Source organism: Esox lucius, chromosome 20 (assembly GCF_011004845.1).
Source record: "Esox lucius isolate fEsoLuc1 chromosome 20, fEsoLuc1.pri, whole genome shotgun sequence".
Lineage (NCBI taxonomy): Eukaryota > Metazoa > Chordata > Actinopteri > Esociformes > Esocidae > Esox > Esox lucius.
In genome coordinates, this window is record NC_047588.1 from 3,558,734 (window position 1) to 3,585,058 (window position 26,325).

The window sequence follows — 26,325 nt, forward strand, 5'->3', positions numbered from 1 at the left end:
TTCTTTTCAGCACCCATTACTAGTCTAAGCCTTCAATGAGAGCAATGAATTGTGTGCAAATGACATTGAGAGCTCAAAGGGAGATTCAACAGTTCACCCGTGCAGCTGTGTGTCAGCTTTCAAGTGGATGTAGTAGTCAAGAACATATTTCAGAACTGTATTTCATCAGATCAGTTTATTGATAAGATAGCAAAAGAACTTGGAGTCACATTGTGGGAGAGTTAAACGCACAAATCAGCGTTGGTTCTTGCTTGGTCCAAAAGGTCAGGATTTGAACAGCTCAAACTAAATGTCTATGTTGTAAAAAAGCAAAAAACATAGTGACTTTCTGACAGAAAGGGAGATCACACATGGATAAAGCAGCAGTCAGAAAAACACTGGACATCATTTAAACGACCACAATGGAAGGAGAATGAAATAAGTAGCTAAAGACAGTCTGGCAGGACATTTGGCTATGAGTCGTCAGACAACCACCTTGATGCATCCTGAAACTTTCAACAGAATGGGCCGCAAGTCGGTAAGCGAGTGCCAACTTTGCTGAGCTCCCTAGCGAAAACAAACAAAAACACCTGGAGTATCTGTCAATGTCCTGTGTGGCCAGAGCGGAACAGTTTGTTCGGGGAGCCATGGATAGCGTCGAGCCACTTATGTTCCACATGGGGTGGGGGCCGGGGGGCAGGTCCCAGCATCGTGTGCACACTGAAACACACCAGGGTGAGTAGCTGGAAGTGGGTTAATGTGCGGGAGGCCGAGGTGGCAGCTGGAAGGAGAGCTGGGTCATGTGGGAGAGAGCAGATGACAGCTGGAGATGTTTCCGCTGGTTAGGGAGAGGCGTCTCTCTGGCCCAGCTGTTACTTATCCACGGCCGTCCCAGGTCGGTAAGAGGGCCATGGTCGCCAGCGCAGCGCAGGCCGACAGGGGTAAACACTAAGGGATCACAGTTGGGGAGGGTATGGGAGAATGGCGGCGCCGTGCACTAGTCTGACACTCAAACCCTGGAAGTGGCTGGCTGGAGACAAACTAAGACTCTTCTGGCTTCATATATTGACCTGACCTCCTTTTAAGCCAGTTGCAGGCAATATGAGAACAGGAAAACCTTTCATTTACAAGCAGGTAAAAATCCGCAGCTATGAGGTCCAAGAGATGTACAAGATGTGCTTCTTTACACATCTTGTAATGGGAATCTGCATTTTGTTTGTTGTGCCAATAGATAACTAGCGTAAGCACAATGCCTGGAAACCTATGGTATTTGCTAACATGCAAATGGTATCCGAAGTCCATCAGACTAGGGAAGTAGATCAATGCCCTCAAAGTCAACATCCAGAAGTATCCCTTTAATAATTAACAATTAAGTATGTATGATCTTCTTGCCGCAATTAAATGAGAGGGTAGTCCACAGACTGAACAGTTGTGGACTACCCTCTGCTAGGGCCCAACACAAGCCATAAACAATTAACAATTCTCAGAACAGCCCATCACTTCCAATTCCATTGTCATCGGCTCTATTTGTGAAATGCAGAGACAAGTGGTGTTCCGTCACATTAGGCATTAGTGAGCAGAACAAGTGAGACCACCGGAGGCTTCGGAGATAACAGAAAAAAGCCCCCCTGCGTGCCTTCTTGCCATTCTGCCCCTCCACCACCCTAACTCATAATTCACATTTTAGCTCGTCTTTCACGCTCTGAGACAGCAAGCAGCTGAGCAGTGAATTCATGCACACCTCTTAATGTGTACCTTTTCTCAGTGTTCCAAGACTACCAGAAGCAGGCAAAGTTGGGTGCCGCAGCATTTAGCTGACGGCAGGTCACTCTGCCGCTGTATCTATGTTGCCTGACGTTTTTTAAACAACGTTATCTTGATATACTACCACCATGTGATGAAGTTTGCATTATTAATGATTGCTTCTCAATAATGTTTCTGAAAATAAAATTGCAAAGAGTTTGGGGATCTCATCATCTATGGTACATAATATCATAAAACGATTCAGAGAATTAGAAGAAACAAGGCCAAAAACCAATATTGGATGGCTGTGATCTTCAGGCCCACACTGCACAGGCTCAGGAACACTTCCAAAAACCATTGTTGGTTTGTCGCTGCATCCATAAACGCAAGTTAAAACTCTACCATGCAAAGAAGAAACCATATATAAACAAGATCCAGAAACACTGACGCCTTCTCTGAGCCCAAGGCAAAGGGTAGTCTGACAAATCAAAATTCTATTATTTTTGGGAATCATGGACGCTGCGTCCTCCGGCCTAAAGAGAGAGAGCACAGTTCAAAAGTCAGCACCCATGATTGGGGTGCATTAGTGCACAAGGTATGGGTGACATTAATATTGAAAAATATATACAGGTTTTGGAGCAACATATTCTGCCATCCAGACTACGTCTTTTTCAGGGAAGGCCTTGCTTCAGCAAGCCAATTTCAAACTACATTCTGCACGTATATTTCAACAACATGGCTTCATAGTAAAAGAGTCAGGGTGCTAAACAGGCCTGTCTGCAGTCCAGACCTGTCATCTATTAAAAACATTTGGCACATGATGAAATGAAAAATATGACAAAGATGCCAAACTGTTGAGTAACTGAAATCCTAGAATGGGAAAGCATTTCACTTTCAAAACTACAGCAATTGGTCTACTCCGTACCCAAACCCTTACAGAGTATCGTTAAAAGAGGTGAAGCAAAATACAGGCATCAAAATAGCCATGTATTTTTTCCAAAAACAATACAATTTCTCTGTTTCAACATTTGATATGTTGTCTTTGTACCATTTTCAATAAAATATAGGGATAATAAATCACTGCATTCTGTTTATATTAGCATTTTACAGAGCATCCCAACATCTTTGCAAATGGGGTTAGACATTGACCCTATGGATACTGAACCTGAAACACTGGGATCTGAGGGCCCAGTGACCTGCTAGTTTTACATTGTTTCTGGCAGATGCATTCACAGGTGTAAATCTGTCCCTAATAAAAAAAACAAAGTCGTTCTCCTGGTTCCAAAGCCTGGCGTTCAGAACCACTTCATTATCTCCAGAGCTGTACAGGTATAGCACCTTCCCATTTCACAGTTGGAGTTTCCCATACAAGTACCATAACATGAATGAACCAAAAGGCGCTTTTTCACAAAATGAAGTTCAACAACCAAGTTTAGGAGTCAGGACTCCAACAAACTGCAGTCTGCCCTTCACCGTTATGAACTAACCAAACAACCGACCAATGCCGCCAGCCTTCACCTTGCATGCTATTTCTGTTAAAAGAAATGAAATCACTCCTTTATATAGGTCTTTCAGGGTCAGTACAAAAAAAAGAGGTAGTTATCAAACAGCTATAGTCAGCCCGCTACTGGGTTCTGCCTAACAGGCCTTTCTTTAAATGGAGAAGGACCTTGACAAGACTATGACCCGGCTGCAAGAGCTAGAATGGCCTTCCCATCTTCAGGAGTACTTCACATTTATCTTCCACTCACCGTGTGTCACCCAAATGGAATGGGGTGGGGGATGGGGATATTTTGGACAAATGGAATGCCACGGAAAAACCCACACAGATCGTCTCTCCAACTTTGTAACAAGTTTTAAACAAATTCTCTCTCTTGGAATCCCACATTGCATTTAATGGAATAATGGGCCCACGGCCATTTTCTTTCCTCTGCAAAAGCAGAGAGCAAACAGCCTGCCATTTTTCCCCCTCCCGTTTACAGCACATTACTCGCCGGAAGTCATATTATGGAAAACTCATTTAAAACAGACCCATGAACATGGCACTGTTGTAAACGCAGGACAGTGATGAAAAGCGAGGACAGCTGAGTAACTGGCATGTCGAGGACACGAACACTAGATGTATGGTTGACCTCCCAGCCCTCGGTCAAAAATCTTCTCTGCTGCACAATAATCAAATAGTGGTGGTGCTAAACACCTCCATGTGGTATGTGGAACATGTGAAAGACGGATGACTATTCCATGGATTTCAGGCAGATGGATGGTCATTGCCTGGCATTGTGTTGGTTTCTGTAACAGCGGGGCGGGGTTCTGCCTTGGGAACTATCTAATTATGTGTTGGTTTACAGCAGGCGAGCCAAAAGCATTGTCCCTCGAGCTTTCACACTCGAAACATCTGGAAGCCTTTCCATTTGGAACAGCCCAACCATCAGGGAGGTGTCCATATCTCCACACTATACAACACTACCATAGAAAACAAGTGTGGACACGGGAGTATCCGGTAAAATGAGCGAACAAATTTGACAAATAAATTGTCTTTTTCTGGAATCTGTATGCAGTGGCAAATATGTGAAGAGATGAGCATGTAGCTTAGTGAGAATGTGCCCCTATAGAAGTATGTGCAACCATTTAGCTGTTTCTGTGTGTGTGTGTGTGTGTGTGTGTGTGTGTGTGTGTGTGTGTGTGTGTGTGTACTCAAGAGTGCGTGTCTAGTGTGAGTGAGCGTTCCGACAGGCTCCTTGGCTAAGAGAGGGTGAAACTGGGCGGAATGGGAATGCCGATGGACACACTCCGCATCTGGGACCCCCCAACTCAAGGTAAACAATGTTCAGGAAGCCATCTGCCAGGGACCTGGGGAAGGGGTACAAGGGGCAAGGGAGGGGGGGGCACAACAAGCACGAGCATATGGAAAAGCAGATTTTTTCTCTCCCTGCAGCAGTCAGGGAAGGCAAATGTCAGCATGCACAGCCCCCACGCTTGACTGCTCTGCACTCAGCACCACCACCTGGCCCTCCTTGCTCAGCCACCGAATGTGGGCAGCAGTGACACAGTGGAGCCTGTCCCTGGGGCAGACTAAATGACCACGATGCCCCCACCTTCCGCTTACTCCCTCTTTTTCACACAAGTGAGCAGGAAAATAGGCTTTTTTGCTTTTCTGTAAGACTTTAATATTTTTATTTACATTTCTCTCCAGAATTCTGGAATAAAATCTACCAGACAGCAGGCAAGTCTGGATGTCACATTCATCCAGGACAATGAGGTGAGGTAATATTTCAATCTACAGTTGCTAATTCGTTCAACAGCACAACATTTGCTGAGAAAGAGGATAGTAGTGTAATAACATTTACATTTTATCAAGAAATAATTTTTAAGAATAAATGGAATTCAGGAGGTGGGTGGTCTAATGGTTGAAAAGACACTGCCTCGGGTGCACGTGTAATGATGGAGCATTGGTTTGCTATTTCAGCACATTCCCTCAAATATATCTTTACAACGATTAAATAAAAACCAATAGCTACTTCATCCTAACTACAGAACATAGCTCATTAGAAACGCAAAATACTGCATGCCCACTAGTTTTAAATACTCTCAAACAAAAATCTCATCTGTAAAACCATTAAAAGTGTAAAGGCTTTTTTGTAAGAGATCCTTCATATCAAGAGGCTTGTTGGATTCATTTCCCAGTATAGAATGGGACCGCAGTGGAGAACCAATTCATGCAGCAGAGAACGGTCAGTCGGGGAGAAGGCCGGGCAACACAAAATGTCTTATTCACTTATTCATTTGTTGTGACTGCAGGGCATGAAAAGCATGTTTCCTTGCCATCTGAGGCCAAAAGATCCCAGTACCATGTTAAAACACACATGCACAACCCCCCCTCCAAAAAACATGTGCACGCACACACACAAGCATACACACAGGCATCGCTTGCCACATAGTTTGCCAACATAATTTTTTAAATCCAGAAATCCTTTTTATAAACTTACGCATTTTCTCTTTTTAGATGTTAAATGAGTGGGAGGTTCAAGAGAAAGAAGCAGCCATCATGACAATGCTTCTAATATGACCCGTTGTGGCATTGATGGAGCTGCTTCACATTGGCCGTTTCGCACACACACTAAACTTAGCCTCAGGGGCTGCGCTCAAACTTCCAGCGATCACACTTGCTTGGTCGGGTTAGGTGCATTGCAACTTTTTTTCACCATAGCCAGTCGTGCTTAAAGAGAAGCAGTGAATGCTGGACCTGCCTTTACACAAGCGGCTGCTTTAGGGGGTGACCCAATGGAAGTGTGCTGGAGATCCTGGAAGGATTGCAAGAGCAGCAATCAATCAAATGTATTTATAAAGCCCTTTTTACATCAGCAGTTGTCACAAAGTGCTTTTACAAAACACCCAGCCTGAAACCCCAAAGAGCAAGCAACAACAGGGTTGATGCACAGTGGCTAGAAAAAAACTCCCTAAGAGGCAAAATGTAGGAAGAAACCTAGAGTGTAACCAGGCTCCAATGATGATGTAGTTCTACAACATCATTGGTCTCATATGTGGTCCCACATCTGTTCACTTGGCGTCACTTAAAGAATGGAGAAAAACTAACGTGTCAAGGTTGTAATATAGATCGCTCTGTTGCATTTTTTATGTAAGTCAAATTAACAGGAACATAGCATAACAAAAATAGACAATCATATTGACTGATTAATAATAAATCTGATAATTGATTTCATTTTTAAAAAATAAATACACACTCGAAAATGAAGGAAACACTTAAATCACTCACCAGGTTTCGATGAACAAAATCTTTACTGTACATTGTGTAATTCGATGAGAAGCAAATGACATAACGGACAATGAAAACCAAAATCACCAACCGATTGAGGGTTGGATTCAAACTCACAACGAAAACCAAAGTAAACATTTGAAAATCACAGGCTGTTCCAACTTGCGTGAATTTCATCACAGCAAGTCATAATGTGACTCAGTAATGTGGGGGGGGGGAATCTCCTCCCAGACCTGGATCAGGGCATCAGTGAGCTCCTGAACAGTCTGTGGTGCAGCTTGGCATATACAATACATAATGTCCCAGAGGTTCTCAATTGGATTCAGGTCTGAAGAACGTGAGGACCAGTCAATGGCATCAATGCCTTTGTCTTCCAGGAACTACCTACACACTCTGGCCACGAGGCCAGGCATTGTCCTGCACCAGGAGGAACCCAGGGACCACTGCACCAGCGTAAGGTCTGACAACGGGTCTGAGGATTTCATTCCGGTACCTAACAGCAGTCAGGGTACCGTTGGCTAGCACGGAGGTCTGTGTAACACTCCAAGGATATGCCTCCCCAGACCGTCAGTGACCCACCGCCAAACCAGTCACACTGAATGATGTTGCAGACAGCATAACGTTCACCACAGCATCTCCAGACCCTATCACGTCTGTCACGTGCTCAGTGTAAACCTGCTTTTATCTGCGAAGAGAACAGGGCACCATTGGCGGACCTGCCAATTTTGGTGTTCTCTGGCGACTGCCATTCTAGCTGGATGGTGCTGGGCTGTGAGCACAACTCCTACTAGAGGACGTCGGGCCCTCATGGAGTCTGTTTCTGAAAGTTTGGTCAGAAACATGCAGAACAGTAGTCCGCTGGAGGTCATTTTGTAGGGCTCTGGCAGTGCTCCTCCAGATCCTCCTCGCACAAAGGAGCGGATACCGGCCCTGCTGCTGGGTTTATGCTCTTCTACGGCCATGGCTAGCTCTCCTCGTTTAATGGACCGTCTCCTGTAATGGATCTTCTCCATGCTCTTGGGACTGTACCAGGAGACACAGCAAACCTTCTTGCAACAGCACGTTTGGATGTGCCATCCTGGAGGAGCTGGACTACTTGTGCAACCAGAATGCAACCAGCAGTGACAAGAACTAACAAAATGCAAAACTAGAGAAGAATCAGTCAGGAAGGATAAGGAGAGAGCAATTGTCTGTGGCCACCACCTGCTAAACCATTCCCTTCTTTGGGGTTGTCTTGCTGTTGCCTCTCCGGTGCACCCGTTGTCACTTATTTGCACCAAAACAGGTGACACTGATTCAAAATCGCTTATGCTTCCTAATGGGACAGGTTGATATCCCTGAAGTTTAATTAATTTGGTGTTATACTGCGATGATTGAGTTCCCTTGATGCATTGATAAATAATGGCTCCTGGTGTTGTAGCAGAGTTTGACGTGGTTAAAACTGCTTTTCCCTGAATGCCAAGGAGTACGTCTGACGAAAACTGCTCATCACCTAGCTAAAACCATCTCTACAGGGATGTAGAGGTGGAGGGAGCCTCGTGATTTGGGGATGTTTCTCAGCAGCAGGGATGGGGACTCTTCAGGTTTGAGGACAATACAGAGACGTCCTTAAAGAAAATATGATCAAAATATGACCTCACTACAACAACAACAACAACAACAACAACAACCTAAATACACACTCAAGACAACACTGGAGAGGCTTCGGGGACAATTCCTTGAGTACCCCATTGTCCTTGAACCCCATTTGTGGGGAGACTTTATTCAGTACTTTTCTTTAGATTCTTAAAGGGTCTGAAATCTTGTGTACATATGATATTCGTTTTTCCTTTCTAAATAAATTGCCAAACATCTAGAAAAATGTTTTCAATTTGTCATTATTGGGATTTGTGTGTAGACTGATTGATTTTATAAATAACAAATTAAGACAATAACAACGAAATGTGGAGAAAGTCAAGGGGTCTGACTACTTTCCAAAGGGACTGTAAAACGTTTATAATTCCAAAAAAACAGACCAGTTGCAGCAGTACCAAGAGGGATTGCAATTTCAAATTTCTACACATTCACCGCTTATATTCTTAAATCAAATCATACATCAACAAACAAATTTACGAGATTATATGATTGTATCCACTCACAAATCCTAAACAAAATACTTAACATACAGCCAGCCATTGGTTTTGGTAAGAGTGGGAGGACAGGAATCTGGATGAAATATTACAATAATAGTAATAAGTAAAGATTCCATACAATTGTATGTGTCCTTGATGTCGCAAGTACACGTATAACAAAGAGTGGAAGTTATTACTCACATGGATGGACGAAAATCAATACCAGAAAATAATGCGCAAAACGCTGCGAGTGCCAAGCTCTGACGCCTATTCAGAGGTAACAATTTAATTTCCTCCACAAAGACTCCCCAGCTGTGTTACAAGCCCAAGCCTAGCTCCCTGAGGTCAAGTCTCCTTTTACTGGGACTCTGGTACTTGAGCTGAAGGCCTTGTTGGTGAGAGAGCACGGTTAATTGATTTTCTTTCTTCCCTGAGCTGTTGTTGTACAAAACTATTATGGATTCAGAAAAATTCTTGCTGGGATTCTTTTGTGACTGTGGTATAAGGGAAACAGAGAATGCAACAGCAGCCTCTGCCTAAAAACCTGGCCTTCAAGCAGAAATGCAATTTCACCAGGTCCCCATCCGATTGTAGCACTCAATTTTACCGCAACAATGGCTGCCCGTTTTCTTTCCCTATTTAGCCAGCCGGTGTGGAACAATCAGGTGGCAAGAAAGGTAACAGGTAATTTAAAAAGGGGCAATCTGGGGGATAGAGCCAAAGAAATGTAACCACACTCAAAACCGTAGACACAGCCATGAATAGAATGTCTGACCATCTATAATTGTACTTTTAAGCATATCACGGAATAAGAGAAATGTTTCCCAAACTAAGGGTAGCGACTCTGTGTGGGTTCACCTGACAAGGTTTGATAATTGCTATGCATGCATGATTCCCAAATAAGGATTCTAAGCCTGAATATTTTTTACAGAAATTAGAAATATACAGTATGTTTGCGGTGGGGTTGCGCAAAGTTTGAAGAATATTATTCCAAATGTCACAAAGTAATGACTTTCCAGAGTGAAAACATGCAAAAAAAGCATTGTATCGAAAAGACCAACTGCAAGAGTGGGAACAAAATTTGACAAGGAAGTAGAATTCCCATCAAGGCTGTAGTCTTTATAAAGACAGAAAAAATTTGTCAACCTGGCCCATCCAGAAAAATTATTCAAGTCCAATGGCTCTATTGAACAAGGACAACAATATCAAACCGCCACTAGTGTTATCAAGCAATCTGCAAAACACAAAAGCCACAATAATTGCTAAAAAATGACTAGATTCATTTTAAGATAGCGGACTAAATCAATGAATTACATCACTGGTTGAACTCGCATGGTGTGAAATCATTGTGGTATATACATGTCTGAATAACCTAATTATCTAGGTAGACAGGAAAACCACCCTAAACAGTACCAAGAGGTGGACGTTCCCTTTAAGACACTTAAATAGATAAATAAATAGGTATAAAAAGACAGTAGACTATGAATATTAATATTTTTTTCAAGATAAATGAATAGGGCGTTGATGCATAATCTCCTAATCTTGTGTGTCAAATATTTTCCTTTTTAGAAGACTAATCAACTCTTATCAATAAGTGTGTATTTCTTATGGTTGTTAAAGCAACCAATTCCTTATTCATTACCTTTCACTTCCCACTATTCTCAACCACTAATTGCCTTATATTCAAAAAGCCAAAAGGTAGACCTAATCCAAAACCCAATAATAAATATTTTCAAAAGTATCTAATCTGAGTACAATATTTTAGCTGGTAACATAACGGTTTACAGTTACGTTTTTTTTTGGAATCCGTTGCTCCCCAACTCTACATTAGTATAAACGATCAAACATGGTCTCAGGATGGTTAACTCTATAGAAACCGTCAATAGACTGAGTTAGGTAGATAGGTTGTTCGGCACCTCACATTCGGAATAAATTCCAATCATTTTAAACTGAAGAAACTGGAGCCTATTGAAAAGGAAGATAGAGGAATATTTCCTTGAAAAACATGTCTCTCATGTTGTGTGTTCATGTTAAAAAAAATTGGGGAAGTACTCCCAACACTTTGTTTACTACTTGTGTCTTTGCAGGGCTCATCCGCAAAACAGACCATCGGTCTCAGCATGACATAGCACCAAAAATACAAAACGACTTAGAGGTCAGATGGGAAACAAATAGGTCTAATTTGGTCTAAAGGGTGAGCCGACCGTAGTTTGTGTCTTAGAGAGGGTTCGAGCCCAGAACGCAAGCACCATTTTAATATAGTCAACTAAGTGGGACGCATAGCTTCATTGGCTGATCTTTTCCGGTGACCCAGTTTTTCATGTGATCATGACTCCAACGAGGTCATCAGGGAGGAATAAGCCGATGTGTCTCTTTGTCAGAGACGCTACAACGAGAAATAAACAGACGTCTGTCCAGGTCTATTGCAAGTGTGTGCACATGTGTCTAGGCTGAGGTGTTGTTGATCCCTAGAAAAGCAGTGCAGCTGTTGGTCTCAAGCCTGTTGGACTCGCTGTTGGACCCTGGCTTCCACAAGCGTGCCACATAGGCAAGTCCCAGAGGTGCTGAGACATGCAGCCCGGGACAGGGGACGCAGCGAGGTGGGTGGGGTGGGCCGTAGGAGAAGGCTCAGCGCAGTGGCTGGACCGCACACAGATGCTCTCATTCTTAAGGGAACCCAGCCGGGAAGCGTCGCTCAAGCGCCTAACATTTTTAATGAGTGCTACCATGCGGGGGAGGAGGGGGAACTGGAGCGACGCTCCCACTGGCTGTGGGGGGGACCAGTCTGGACAAGGGGATAAGCTGGAGTAAGAGCAGGAGGTACGAGGCACAGGACAGGCAAGGGAATTCCACAGGGCAGAACAGTTAGGGCAGTTGGTAGTCTTCAGGCCAGGAAAGTCCATTTGATGGGGCATCACAAGGAATGTGAATATACCACTGGGGGGGGGTGGCAGCTCAGCTGGCTCGAGTAAGGTGGAATAGACTTGGTCCATGCAGTTCAATTAACGCGTGGCTAGGCTGCAGAACCACTTGTGTGTGAAGAGGCAGACTTTTTAAACAGTCAAGGCAGAAATTACTACATACAGAAAAGTGACATGTCAAGGACGCCCTGGGCAATCTGCTTTCATAGGGGGTTTGTCAAAGGTTCAGGACCATTATTGCAATAGGACAAAATTATGTATATTGTGAAGTGTACATTTTGAGTGTCAGGGAAACAATGTGTAAATGTTTTTTTACTTGAGTTTTCAAACTAAAATAGGGATCATTATAACATTCATTAGAACATTCTTGAAACGGATTCAGTCACAGAAGATTATTTGTTAACGTTTGTACAGAAATAATACCTAGTAAGTAACAATCTAACTAGGGGGTTATTTACTGGAAATAACAAGACAAAGATTTCAGTTTATAATTTGAGTCATTCTCAATGGAATTTAACTGCCAGATAGATTACATTGGATTATGCGTGTCAGATAAGGGTTAGACATAGCCTAACAATTATAAACCAAAGCGCAAGGGAAAGTGTCTTAATTTTGAAATTACTGAAGCCTCGGCCACCAGGGGGAGGTAGAGTGCTGTACTGAACTCTACACCTTGAAGTGAAACTCAAACATAGTGGCAAGAAATTGTCTTTTCTTTTGAAAAAGGACTCCGCAGAAGCGTTTTGCATTCAGAAGTATTCCTATATATCAGCAGATATAACAAAAAACTAAATCAAATTCCACACAAAATACAGTGAAATTTCTTTCCAAGAAAGTTAAAATTGCTCATAGGATATCAAGACACCATTCTCCCCTTTATTCAATTCCAGCTAGCTCTTAAGCCAAGGCTGAAAAATTGCAATGTTGTATAACCAATATAAGTTATTGTGTGTGTCCATTTGAAAATAACTCTAAGTAGTAGCACCTCTTTATTTCAGGTGACAGACTAATGTTATCATCGACTGCACATAAATATACCTAAGATAGACTGATCAAATTTCATTGAGCGGAAGGCAAGCCACTGCCGTGTCTGGCATGTTGAATGTCTGTTACCTGAGGCTGCCTTGACGGAATGCTTTTGTAGGAAGTCCAGGGTCTGGGCCAAAGCCATCTTATTGCAGTGAGTGGAGAGCTCTTCATTACATTCAAAACACCTGACAAAGAATCAGAAGGGAAAAGGACAGCCAACAATACCATCAGCTTAAATGTTATGAAATTGTCCTCTGTGAGGTACCACAGCTCAGAATATTTACTAGCGGTTTGTAAAGGGTATCAGAAGTGTAAATATTTTACTGGCTGTTTTACATTTGGCTGCAAAGGAAAAATGCTAATGCGGGGCATTGTTGAACAGTGGAATGGCTTCAACTTTTTCAGTGTTTATTTGTACCGTGTTTCACTTTGTAATAGTTAAGACATCAAAACTACATAATAACACATATGGGATCATGTAGTGACCCAAAAAGTGTTAAACAAATAAAAAAACATGAACATTTTAGACTCTGCTTTGATGACAGGTTTGCACACTCTTGGCATTCATGCTCACTCTTGGCAACCTGTTTGACAGTCTAGGAGTTCCCACAAACTACCGTTCAAAGGTTTGGGGTCACAATGAAATGTCCTTGTTTCCATGACAACATACATTAAATAAGTTTCAATAGAAAATATAGTCATTTGACAAGGTTAGAAATAATCTTTTTCTATTGAAGTAATATTTGTGTCCTTGCTTTCATCAAAGAATCCTTCATTTGCAGCAATAACAGCTTTACAGACCTTCGGCATACTAGTTGTCAATTTGTTGAGATAATCTGAGCAGATTTCACCCCATAATTCCAGGAGCACCTATCACAAATTGGATAGGCTTGATGGGCACTGGTGAGAGTGCTGCCCTCTCTATTAAATTCTGACCATATGACATTCTCCCAATCCTTCTGGACCATCCAAATGCTCTCTAGCAAACCTCAGACGGGCCTGGACATGTACTGGCTTAAGCAGGGGGACACATCTGGCACTGCAGGACTTGAGTTCCTGGCGGCGTAGTGTGTTACTGATGGTAGCCTTTGTTACTTTGGTCCCAGCTCTCTGCAGGTCATTCACTAGGACCCCCCGTGTGGTTCTGGGATTTTTGCTCACTGTTCTTGTGATCATTTTGACCCCACGGGGTGAGATCTTGCATGGAGCCCCAGATCGAGGGAGATTATCAGTGGTGTTGTATGTCTTCCATTTCCTTATATTTGCTCCCACAGTTGATTTCTTCACACCAAGCTGCTTACCTATTGCAGATTCAGTCTTCCCAGTCTGGTGCAGGTCTACAATTTTGTTTCTGGTGTCCTTTGACAGCTCTTTGGTCTTGGCCCTAGTGGAGTTTAGAGTGTGACTGTTTGAGGTTGTGGACAGGTGTCTTTTATACTGATAACAAGTTCAAACAGGTGCCATTAATACAGGTAACGAGTGGAGGACAGAGGAGCCGCTTAAATAAGTTGTTACAGGTCTGTGAGAGCCAGAAATCTTGCTTGTTTGTAGGTGACCAAATACTTATTCCTACAATGTGATTTTTCTGGATTTTATTTCTCATTTTGTCTCTCATAGTTGAAGTGTACCTATGATGAAAATTACAGGCCGCTCTCATCTTTTTAAGTGGGAGAACTTGCACAATTGGTAGCTCATTAAATACTTTTTTGCCCCACTGTAGTTCTTGCATAGTTTGGAGCTGTGCTTTGGGTCATTGTCCTGTTGTAGGAGGAAATCAAGAAACATCCACAGGGTATGGAATGGTGTTGCAAAATGGAGTGATAGCCTTTCTTCTTTAAGATCCCATTAACCCTATACAAATCTCCCATTATACCACCACAGAAAGCACCCCCAGACCAACATATTGCCTCCACCATGCTTGACAGATGGCATCAAGCATTCCTTCAGCACCATTTAATTTGGGTCTGCGTCTCACAAATGTTCTTCGTGATCCGAACACCACAAATTTAGATTAATCGCTCCATAAAATGCCTCTGCCCAGTTTTTTTGCCCATCTTAATAATTTTTTTTATTTGCCAGTCAGAAAAATGCCTTTTTCTTTGCCTAAAAGGCCAGCATCCCGGAGTCACCTCTTCACAGTTGACGTGGAGATCGGTGTTTTGGAGATCAGGGTATTATTTAATGAAGCTGCCAGTTGAGGGCCTGTGTGGTGTCTGTTTCTCAAACTACACACATGTATTTGCCCTTTGCTCAGTTATGCACTGGGGCTTCCCACTCCTCTTTCTATTTTGGTTAGAGCCAGTATGCACTGTTCTGTGAGGAGAGTTGGACACAGCGTAATACGAGATCTTCAGTTTTTTTGGAATTCCTCGCATGGAATAGCTTTCATTTCTCAAAACAAGAATAGATGGCCAAGTTTCAGAAGCAAGGTATTTGTTTCAGGCCATTTTGAGCCTGTAATCCAACCCACAATTGTTGATGCTCCAGATACTCAACTAACCTAAAGGCCAGTTTGATTGCTTCTTTAATCAGCACACCAGTTTTCAGATGTGCTAACATAATTGCAAAAAGGTTTTCTAATGATCTATTTTAAAATGATAAACTTGGATTAACAAACACAATGTGCTATTGGAACACAGCACTGATGGTTGCGGATAATGGGCCTCTGTACGCCTATGCAGATATTACATTAAAAATCAGCCATTTCCAGTCATTTACAACATTAACAATGTATACACTGCATTTCTAATCAATCTGATGTTATTTTAATGGACAAAAACTGCTTTTCTTTCGAAAACAAGGACATTTCTATGAGACCTCAAACTTTGGGCTGAGCACTTGTCAGTATTGTAGGCTGAGCACTTGTCAGCTGCATTTTCTTCACTCTGTGGTCCAACTCAACCAAAACCATTTCAATTGGATTGTGGAGGCCAGGTCATCTGATGCAGAACTCCATCACTTGCCATCTTGGTCAAATAGCCTTTAAACAGCCTGGAGGAAAAAAATTATAGTCCTGCTAAGCACAAACCAGATAGGGTGGCGTTTCGCTGCAGAACGCTTTTGTTGCCATGCAGGTTGGGGGGTTCCCTAAATTCTAAATAAATCACAGACAGTATCACCAGGATTCTTTGCAGTAATAAAGGCCTGATTCACACGGTCTCATCTGAACAGATGATGTTGATATGTGCTGTTCCTTGAAGTTTGTGACGCATTTATTTTGGCTGAAATCTGAAGTGTTGTCAAATGCCAATTTCTGAGGTTGGTAATTTACATATCCTCTGCAGCAGAGGTAATTCTGGGTCTTTCCTGTGGTGGTCCTCATGACAGGCAGTTTCATAGCGCTTGACAGTGTGTGCAACTGCACAAAATGATGGCCTTCTGTATACCAACCCTGAATCATCACCACAAACTAACTTTTAAAAAGGCACACCTGTTAACAAGTGCTGTACAATTAATCGAAACATAACCAAAATGGTGATATTGACATGTACAATATTCTAATCGCCAACTTACGCGATTTTCAGCTCCAAAAAAGGTGAATGATATGCGCTTCACGCAAGGCAACGGGCATGCATTATGTATCCATAATAGTTTTTCTTGTGGGCGCTGTAGGTATTTTTGTAGCTTACTTAAATACCTGGACTAATTCGGATTAAACACTTGATCGTTTTCAATGTTAGTTTGAGTTATCAAGACATCCGCTTGAAGTTAGTGAGTGGCACCAAGGTTTTGTCCCAGATACACAACAGCATGGTTTGGCTTCAATGTAGGTGCCTACAAAGAAACTTAATGGGAGAAAATACTGAACACTTAACTAGACTTTTATTCAGTTTAATAGCACACTATGATCTCTGTTTTTAAGTGAGATTATCTACGCTGTTTACACCCACATTTGAAAATCGCAAAACATAACCATGATTGCAATATGTCAAAGAAATTGCAATTTAATATTTTATCCAAATCATGCAGCCCTACTGTTTACTGAACTGCATTCCAGGGGACTACCTCATGAAGCTGGTTGATAGAACGCAAACAATGTGCAAAGCTGTCACCAACGAAAAAGGGTGGCTATAATATGAATCAATAAGAATCTACAATATTAAATTTATTTGGATCGGTTTAACACTTTTTGGTTGCAACATGATTCCATATGTTTTATTACATAGTTATGATGTTGTCACGATTATTCCTTTAAAGTAGAAAAGGGTAATGTGGGTGTTAGATCCTTACCAGGCCTTCCATGTGCTAAGGCTGATAGAGATGCAGTGGGTCTCAGGGCGGAGGGTTTGGTGGTGCTTGGTAGAGTGTTGGCTCTCTGATTGGTTACAGCCCTGTGGGTGGAGGGGGGCAGCTTGCTGGATCACCATCCACATTCAATACACTCATAAATTATTCCTTATACAAGCGCTAAGAAATTCTTCAGAGCTGATTATTTACAGTTTGTTTTTAAAAACTTTATAGAACATTATAACATAAATAAATATTAAATACAATGAAAAGAAACAACTACCTCTTGGGTTTTGTTAAACTAGTCAGGATTTAACCCTCCTGCTGTAGAATAAAGCATTTGAAATTACAGCTCACCTGGAAGCCACATTTCAGGCATACGAGAATGTCGTGTCCACTGGTTGGCACTCCGTCTACCAAAGTCCTTTCCCGGAGGCAATCAGAACATGTGGACCACATGCATGAGGTGACCGCCTTCTTGACCGAGCTCAGATCAACCGCCTTGCTGACATGCTGGCAAGTCAGCCCTGAGGAGCAACAAGTTAATGATGTCGACTCCTAATCCTTTCTAACAGAAACTACAAATGCATTAGGGACCATTGTCTAACCAATATCAAAAAAGGCAGAATCTGAATATGAGTCTTCTGCCCATACATTATTTTGTTTTTTTATACAGGAGCAATTGGAATGTGTTGCCTTGCTCAAGAACAGAACACTCATTTTCCAAACTTGCCACTGCAGATAATCTAATTTAAGTGGGGGGTGTATAGATGTATAGATGGTGCAAAAGTAGAAATATGTACCACCATATGGATTTTCCCATAACATATGTGCCAAGGTCAGTTAGAGAATGCAGTTTCTGTTAGGTGTAAAATGCTACATATAGAAGGCCATAATCATGAAGACTAATTTATTATAAACTAATGAAAACATATTGGTTTATTTGGAAATGCATTGCATGTGTTCAAATATACAGTAAATGGGTCATTGAAAGAATTAATGCCGGGTGTCAAATGAAAATTCACAACACAGCCATGGCTGCCCAAGCCAATAACCACAGATGTCACTACGACAAAACAAATAATTATATTATTTCTACTGTTTTTTAATAGAAGAATATTATTACGAATTGCATTGTGCACTAGCAGTTTAATACAATTAGGAATGCTTAATTACCAAATTATTTTTAATAAGACTATCTGAAGACATGCTAGTTGTACTGATCTAAAGTTAATTGTATTTACGAAATGAGGACTAATAGACAGCCTAATGGAACAGCACAGCAGAAATCCAATGGTAAAATAGTAGTAGTTAAAATTCTAGTGTATTCGCAAAACATGTTTTGTTTTATTGCTGTTGAAATCCAAAACCCTAAACATATTGTCACAAAATTCTAAGCCCATATCGCCCAGCCCTACTCTAACCGTAATTCTAGCAAAAATTCCAGACTAACTGAATGATGCTGAGACAGTAACGTTTCCCTTCCAAATGTGTTTAACACACACCATTGATTTATATATGTTAAACTATAGAATCATATAGCAGAAGGATTAAGTTTTACAGGTTGTAAAAACACATTTAGTGGAAAAACTGTGGATGTAAAGTTCTTTAATAAAATAAAGGTAAAACTTCAACGCATTTTTTTGTTAGAAATCAGCCCTCCTTCCCCGCAAAAAAACATTTGATTTGATTACATTTATTTATATTTTGCAATAAACCAACACAACCACCCCATAATGATAAAGTAAAAACAGGATTTTAGACATGTATGCCAATTTATTGAATATCTGTACTTTGTAGAAGATCCTTTGCCAGTGATAACAGTTTAAGTCTCATTGGGTATGCTCCTACCAGTTTTGCAAAGCTGGACTTTTGACAGTTTCTCCCATTTTTTCTTGTAGATCCTCAAGCTCTGTCAGATTTGATGAGGACTGTCAGTAAACTGCAATATTCAGGTCTTCTGACAAATGGTCAATGGTGTTCAATTACAGTGGTTGGCTGGATCGCTCAAAGACATTCACAGACTTTTCCTGAAGCAACACCAGCATTGTCTTTTGGCTGTGTGTGTCAGGGTGTTGTTGTGATGAAATGAGATCTTCACCCCAGTCTCAGGTCCTGCACACTGTGGAATGGGTTTTTCAAGGACTTCTCTGTAATTTCCACCATTGATCCTTTCCTGAATCCTGACCAGTCTCCCTGTCCCTGCTGCTGAAACGCAAACTCATAGAATGATGCTCTAACCACCTTGCTTCAATGTAGGTATTGCATTATCCAAGAGATGACCGGTACCTTATTTTCGCCCAACGTGGTGCTTGTAATTTGGGCCTAGTAGTTTCATTGTGGCCTTTTACACAAGAATGGCTTCTGTCTAGTCACTCTCCATAAAGGACTGATTGATGAAGTGCTGCAGAATTGGTAGTCCTGGCAAGTTTTCATCTCTGAGGAGAAACTCTTGAAGCTCTGTTTGAGCGGAAATTGGTTTCTTGGTCACCTCTGAGACCCAAAGCCATTCTAGCCCTGTTCTCTTATTTGGCAAGACAGCCATCTCTAGGAAGAGTCCTGGTGGTTCCAAACTAACATTTCACAATGATGAACTAATTGCTCCAGAGAACTTTGAATACTTAAGCAATTTTTATAACCAACACCATTTCTATGCCTTGACACCATCTCAGAAGTCTATGAAGAGTTCCTTTTACTTAATGGCTTTAGTTTTCCTCAAAAGTGCAGTGTGAAATTTAAAATCCTGTAGAGATAGCTGTCTCTCTGTAAATCATGTCGAATAAATTACATTTGCAACAGGTTTGTTGTTCAAGTGTGAAAAACAATTAGAAAATAGCCTATACACTATCCTATAAAATATATAGGCCTAAGGCATATACAATGTGGGGGGAAAAGCCCTTAGAGCACTAAAGACAATGTCCTAACAAATGCCTAGCAAAAATAAATCGCAAAATGATTTTTTTCCCCTCATATGCAGCCCATCTACAGGTGTTGTGATAAAACTGGCATTCACGATAATCGTGATGTTTAAAAAATAAATGATTGGTATCATGTTACCCCTCCAAGAACTGCCACCTTAACGTGGTGGAGAGGTTTGAGTACCCGAGTGACCCTAGGGGCTATGTTGTCTGGGGCTATATGCCCCTGTTAGGGTCTCCCAAGGCAAACAGGTCTTAGGCGACGGGTCAGACTAAGAGCGGTTCAAAACCCCCTTAATGATGAATAATATTATGAGTACCGTGACGTCGCCCGGGATGGCGCAGCCGGGTTCTGATTAGAGGTAGTCGGGATCACCTCTACGCACGGCTTGGGCTCTGGAACCACACTCCTTGAGAGAGGATGGACTCTTCACCACTCTGGAGTTGCCCATGGTGAGAGGCGGCGGGCTGGTGTGGGTTTGCTTATAGCTCCCCAGCTCTGCCGCCATGTGTTGGAGTTTACCCCGGTGAACGAGAGGGTCGTTTCCCTGCGCCTACGGGTCGGGGATAGGTCTCTCACTGTTGTTTGTGCCTACGGGCCGAACGGCAGTGCAGAGTACCAGACCTTCTTGGAGTCTCTGGGAGGGGTGCTGGAAAGTGCTCCGACTGGGGACTATTGTTCTACTGGGGGACTTCAACGCCCACGTGGGCAACGACAGTGACACCTGGAGGGGCGTGATTGGGAGGAACGGCCCCCCTGATCTGAACCCGAGTGGTGTTCAGTTATTGGACTTCTGTGCTAGTCACAGTTTGTCCATAACGAACACCATGTTCAAGCATAAGGGTGTCCATCAGTGCACGTGGCACCAGGACACACTAGGCCGCAGGTCGATGATCGACTTTGTTGTCGTCTCATCTGACCTGCGGTCGTATGTCTTGGACACTCGGGTGAAGAGAGGGGCGGAGCTGTCAACTGATCACCACCTGGTGGTGAGTTGGATCCGATGGCGGGGGAGGAAGCTGGACAGACTCGGCAGGCCCAAGCATACTGTAAGGGTCTGCTGGGAACGTCTGGCCGAGTCTCCTGTCAGAGAGATCTTTAACTCCCACCTCCGGCAGAGCTTCGACTGGATCCCGAGGGAGGCTGGAGATATTGGCCCTCATTTATCATTCTTGCGTAGAAACGGGCGTATATGTTGGCGTAAGATTTTGCTTACACTCCTCTCATCGCCTGATTTATGAAACTGTGCGTACCTTTAAAATCCAGGTGTACGCAATACCTTCCCTTGATAAATGCCGCGGATGAAAACGATCGTCATTAGAATAACACGCCCCTATATATTCAAGTCTCCGCTTCCCCCACGCCCTCATTTTACGCCATGGACACACGGAAGACGGCAAAAAAGAGAAACTTTTCTGACGTGGAGATTGAGACGATCACCAGGGAGGTAGAAAGAATTGTTTCATTTGGCAGTTTAAAAAGCGGAATAAAAGATGATGATGTGATGTGGAGTACCATTCATTCACATTAATAACTGCATGACAATTTGTAATATTCGTCTTATTATTTCATGATATTTATCAATGACGTTTATTGTTATTTAGAAGAAGAATGTCGTTATTATTATTATTTCTATTATTGTCTAAAAGAAGAAGAATGTCATTTTTATTATTTTGTCAGTCTGAATTATATTTTGGTAATTCAAAGCCTTTTATTACTGAACCCAGTCCATGCGCAACTGCCGGGCCTAACCCTGAAACGTCATGTAAAGCACACAGACTCGCATCTGAAGGAATACATATAAGTCAAATGCTTTGGTAAAGTCACACAAATGAAACCTTGAAGTCCATGTTGCACAAAAATAAACACTGAAGTTTGTAATTATGTTGTTGTTTTTTTTACAGTAGGTCATAATATATCACATCTTTTAGTTTGTCAGTGCGTTAGGATTTTCTTTTCTGCGCTGTTAAGGTTTCATTTCTCTCCGCCATGTCCATGTGCAATATTTTGTTGTCATCCATCCACCAAAGATCACTCCAAATATAACTATTAATACTGTTTTATTTTCAGTTTACATCTCTGCACTGGCATAACATCAGTGCACGAGGGAACTGCAGCAGGGGCTGAGTATACGGCTACAAATTTTTTACTTGAGACAGGTCAAAATAAAAGTCCCGTCTCACACATGCGCACAATTAACTCTTGCACAATTTTGGGTATACAACAGTCAGTATCATAATTAAACAACATAATATAACATAAATGATGAGAACATATAACTCAACATGCGCATTTCCGCACTAACTCAAAACGTGCGTACACCACCTCCTGAGCTGGCGTAGGATTTGAGAGTGCCGTACGCCAACGTCCATATTGATAAATCTCAAAGTCACCGTGGTTTTGGGTGTACGCCAGGTGTACGCTGGAAATTTGGTGTACGCACTTTTGATAAATGAGGGCCATTGAGTCCGAGTGGACCATGTTCTCCACCGCCATTGTCGAAGTGGCCGCTCGGAGCTGTGGCCGTAAGGTCTCAGGTGCCTGTCGAGGCGGCAATCCCCGAACCCGGTGGTGGACACCGGAAGTAAGGGATGCCGTCAAGCTGAAGAAGGAGTCCTATCAGGCCTGGTTGGCTTGTGGGACTCCTGACGCAGCTGACGGGTACCGACAGGCCAAGCGGGCTGCAGCCCGGGTGGTTGTGGAGGCAAAAACTCGGGCCTGGGAGGAGTTCGGTGAGGCCATGGAGAAGGACTATCGGCTGGCCTCGAAGAGATTCTGGCAAACCATCCGGCGCCTAAGGAGAGGGAAACAGTGCCCTACCAATGCTGTTTACAGTAGAGGTGGGCAGCTGTTGACCTCAACTGAGGATGTCGTCGGGCGGTGGAAGGAGTACTTCGAGGATCTCCTCAATCCCGCTGTCACTTCTTCCATTGAAGAAGCAGAGGATGAGGGCTCAGAGGTGGACTCGTCCATCACCCGGGCTGAAGTCACTGAGGTGGTCAAGAAATTCCTCGGTGGCAAGGCACCGGGGGTGGATGAGATCCACCCTGAGTACCTCAAGTCTCTGGATGTTGTGGGGCTGTCTTGGTTGACACGTCTGTGCAACATCGCGTGGCGGTCGGGGACAGTGCCTCTGGGATGGCAGACCAGGGTGGTGGTCCCTCTTTTTAAGAAGGGGGACCGGAGGGTGTGTCCCAACTATAGGGGGATCACACTTCTCAGCCTCCCCGGGAAAGTCTATGCCAGGGTTCTGAAGAGGAGAATATGGCCGATAGTAGAACCTCGGATTCAGGAGGAACAGTGTGGTTTTCGTCCGGGCCGTGGAACACTGGACCAGCTCTATACCCTCTACGGGGTGTTGGAGGGTTCATGGGAGTTTGCCCAACCAATCCACGTGTGTTTTGTGGATTTGGAGAAGGCATTCGACTGTGTCCCTCGCGGCATCTTGTGGAGGGTGCTTGGGGAATATGGGGTCCTGGGTCCTTTGCTAAGGGCTGTCAGGTCCCTGTACAACCGAAGCAGGAGCTTGGTCCGCATTGCCGGCAGTAAGTCAGACTTGTTCCCAGTGCATGTTGGACTCCGGCAGGGCTGCCCTTTGTCACCGGTTCTGTTCGTAATTTTTATGGACAGAATTTCTAGGCGCAGCCAGGGGCCGGAGGGTGTCAGGTTTGGGGACCACACAATTTCGTCTCTGCTCTTTGCAGATGATGTTGTCGTGTTGGCCCCTTCTAACCAGGACCTTCAGCATGCGCTGGGACAGTTTGCAGCCGAGTGTGAAGCGGTGGGGATGAAAATCAGTACCTCCAAATCTGAGGCCATGGTCCTCAGTCGGAAAAGGGTGGCTTGCCCACTTCAGGTTGGTGGAGAGTGCCTGCCTCAAGTGGAGGAGTTTAAGTATCTAGGGGTCTTGTTCACGAGTGAGGGAAGGATGGAACGGGAGATTTACCAGTCAATCTACGTTCCTACTCTCACCTATGGTCATGAGCTTTGGGTCATGACCGAAAGGACAAGATCCCGGATACAGGCGGCCGAAATGAGCTTTCTCCGCAGGGTGGCCGGGCGATCCCTTAGAGATAGGGTGAGAAGCTCGGTCACCCGGGAGGAGCTCAGAGTAGAGCCGCTGCTCCTCCACATCGAGAGGGGTCAGCTGAGGTGGCTTGGGCATCTTTTTCGGATGCCTCCGGAACGCCTTCCTGGGAAGGTGTTCCGGTCCCGTCCCAACGGGAGGAGACCCCGGGGAAGACCTAGGACACGCTGGAGGGACTATGTCTCCCGGCTGGCCTGGGAACGCCTCGGTGTCCCCCCGGAAGAGCTAGAGGAAGTGTCTGGGGAGAGGGAAGTCTGGGCATCCCTGCTTAGACTGCTGCCCCCGCGACCCGGCCCCGGATAAGCGGAAGAAGATGGATGGATGGATGGATGGTATCATGTTAGTAAAACACTTATAATAATAGCGTATTCAATAACCGAAAATGTATTTTTCCACAAACTCATCTGTTTTTCAAAAGCTTATTCATGTCACCTACAGACAAATTATACATGCACTTAGACTACAAGTCTGGACCTGAACACTGGCATTTCAATTAATGTAAAAATATGCGCCGTTTTTGTAGCCTATTCACTAGGTGGAAATGATCATTTTTCCAAAGGTCATCTCGGTGTTAGACCTTGTGGATCTTTTGTTCATCAGTTGATCTGGTTGCCTTTTCACTATCCATTAAGTGTAAATGTTCTTTTTGAACACATTAATTTTTAAAATGTGTATAGTTATGGTTACATACTCTCTCTCCACCCCCCTACACTTGTATTTTGAGTGCAATTAATTTGCTAAAAAAAGAGACAAAACACAGAATAAACAAAGTTCAAGATGAATTTGACTGATAGCATTATTTTTTTCTTCTTATTTTCTCTAGATATTGCGATAATATCATTATCGTCAATTATTTTGGCCACGATAATCTTATAGTGAAAATCTGATATCATGATAACACTAAGGTGGACCCCAATTGAACTCCACAGACATCTCAAGGATGATCACAGGATGCTTCTGAGTTCAATTCGGAGTGTCATGGCAAAGGGTCTGAATTCTTAGGTACCGGATATATTTCCATTTAAGAAGAGTTGTTTCTAAAAATCTGTTTTCACTTTGCAATTATGGGTTGTGTGTGTAGATTTTACATTTAATCAATTAAGTCTATAACAATAAAATGAGGAAATGCACCGTAGATACTGAAAGAGTGGGGTATTAGCAAAGTTACAACAGTGAGTTTGAAAACAAATATCTATTTTGATTAATTGAACTAAAGTAAGAAAAGTGAACTAACATACTTATGGCCACGAACCCACACCGAAAAACATGAATGAAAATGTATAAAAGAAAATGTAGATGTGTCTTACATTCTCAAAAGCTTAAATGTTACATCCAATTTGATGTGTTCCCATTAACTTGTTTGTGTTCATGGGTCTATTTCAATGAAAACTCCTTTCCATTGGGTTCACGTTGTAACAATAGGCAGCTTGCTGTAATCTTACCGCTAACTTCGTCTGATGACTCCTCATCTCGAGGCTTCCTCGGCTTGTTAGTCCGCTTAGTCATGTCCGCGGTTTTCAAGGAGAATGGATCCTTTAGCCGCATCTGTAGCTTCGGATTGGAGAAAAACTGAAATATCAGTACTACTCTTGTATGTATACATAACCAAAATTGACCAGCCCAACCAACAACTTTGAAACAGAATGTATGACCTTTGTTACAGGATTTAGCAAATTGTTGGCCACTTAGTCATGGTATTAAAGTTATGCTGTATGTGCAGGCTTTTGTTCCAACCTAGTATGAACACACAACCAGATACAAAGAAGCATTTAATTATTATACTGAATTGGCACCAGCACAATTACATTCTATCCTAGTAAATATACTCAAAAGTAAATATATTTTAGCATTCTATATCGAAGTCATCATTAGATAACATTTGCTCACCAACACAGGAAAAGTTGGTTAGCTAGCTAGTTACAGGTATTTAGATACTGTATAACTTAGCTAGCTAGCAAACTGTGAAATTTGTGGGTGGAATAGAACTGCAACTTTGCGGTTTTACTAGTAGTTTCTAACGTAGTTAGCTTACTTACCACATTGCCTCCGAAACTGATGTGCAGTTAGTTAACATTTAAAAACTCACCTATTTGATTTTGCCTCTTTAGCTAGCCAATGAGCTAACGTTAGCGTAATAGTTAGCTACCTACTGTAGCTAATAACTGTCAACACACACTACCTGAGTTAAAGTTAGCTTGGCAGTTAGTCTCGATACTGATTTTTTAAAAATACATCACACAAAAACTGAAAAAAGTTGCTAATGATAAATTTAGTAAATATATCTCAAACAATTCCAATAATAATCTTCACTTTTCAAAAGTGTCAAGAACATGTCGATAGAAACCACAGTCACATGGTAAATTGCTGAAGTCAACATGTGACGCATTACGGTGGCTCGTTCTGGTCAAGCATAACATGCCTTAACATGAACATTTAAAAAGACCAATAAAAATAGCAAGGTAAAATATGCAATTCCAATCGAAAGTATATATGGATAATCAGCGTAATACCGAAACGTTACGTGTTTTTCTTAGA

The 26,325-nt window shown here is 42.7% G+C and overlaps 1 protein-coding gene across 10 annotated transcripts in view; it reads right to left on the reverse strand.

Moving 5' to 3' along the window:
* usp45 (ubiquitin specific peptidase 45) overlaps positions 1 to 26,325 on the reverse strand; it is a 59,516-nt gene that overhangs the window by 33,104 nt on the left and 87 nt on the right. For 2 of the 10 annotated variants that reach the window (XR_002195754.3, XR_002195756.3), the window contains exons 1-4: positions 25,233 to 26,304; positions 17,142 to 17,311; positions 16,788 to 16,888; positions 12,642 to 12,742 (exon numbers count right to left, since the gene is read on the reverse strand). Coding sequence is in view for 7 of the 10 variants with exons in the window: in XM_010902053.5 (XP_010900355.2) it covers positions 12,642 to 12,742; positions 16,788 to 16,888; positions 17,142 to 17,311; positions 25,233 to 25,335 (475 nt within the window). In the remaining 3 variants the exon portion in view is untranslated. Of the gene's footprint in view, positions 1 to 12,641; positions 12,743 to 16,787; positions 16,889 to 17,141; positions 17,312 to 25,232; positions 26,305 to 26,325 lie in introns of those variants that run through there. The other 8 variants (XM_010902053.5, XM_010902051.5, XM_010902050.5 and 5 more) reach the window with 8 other exon arrangements.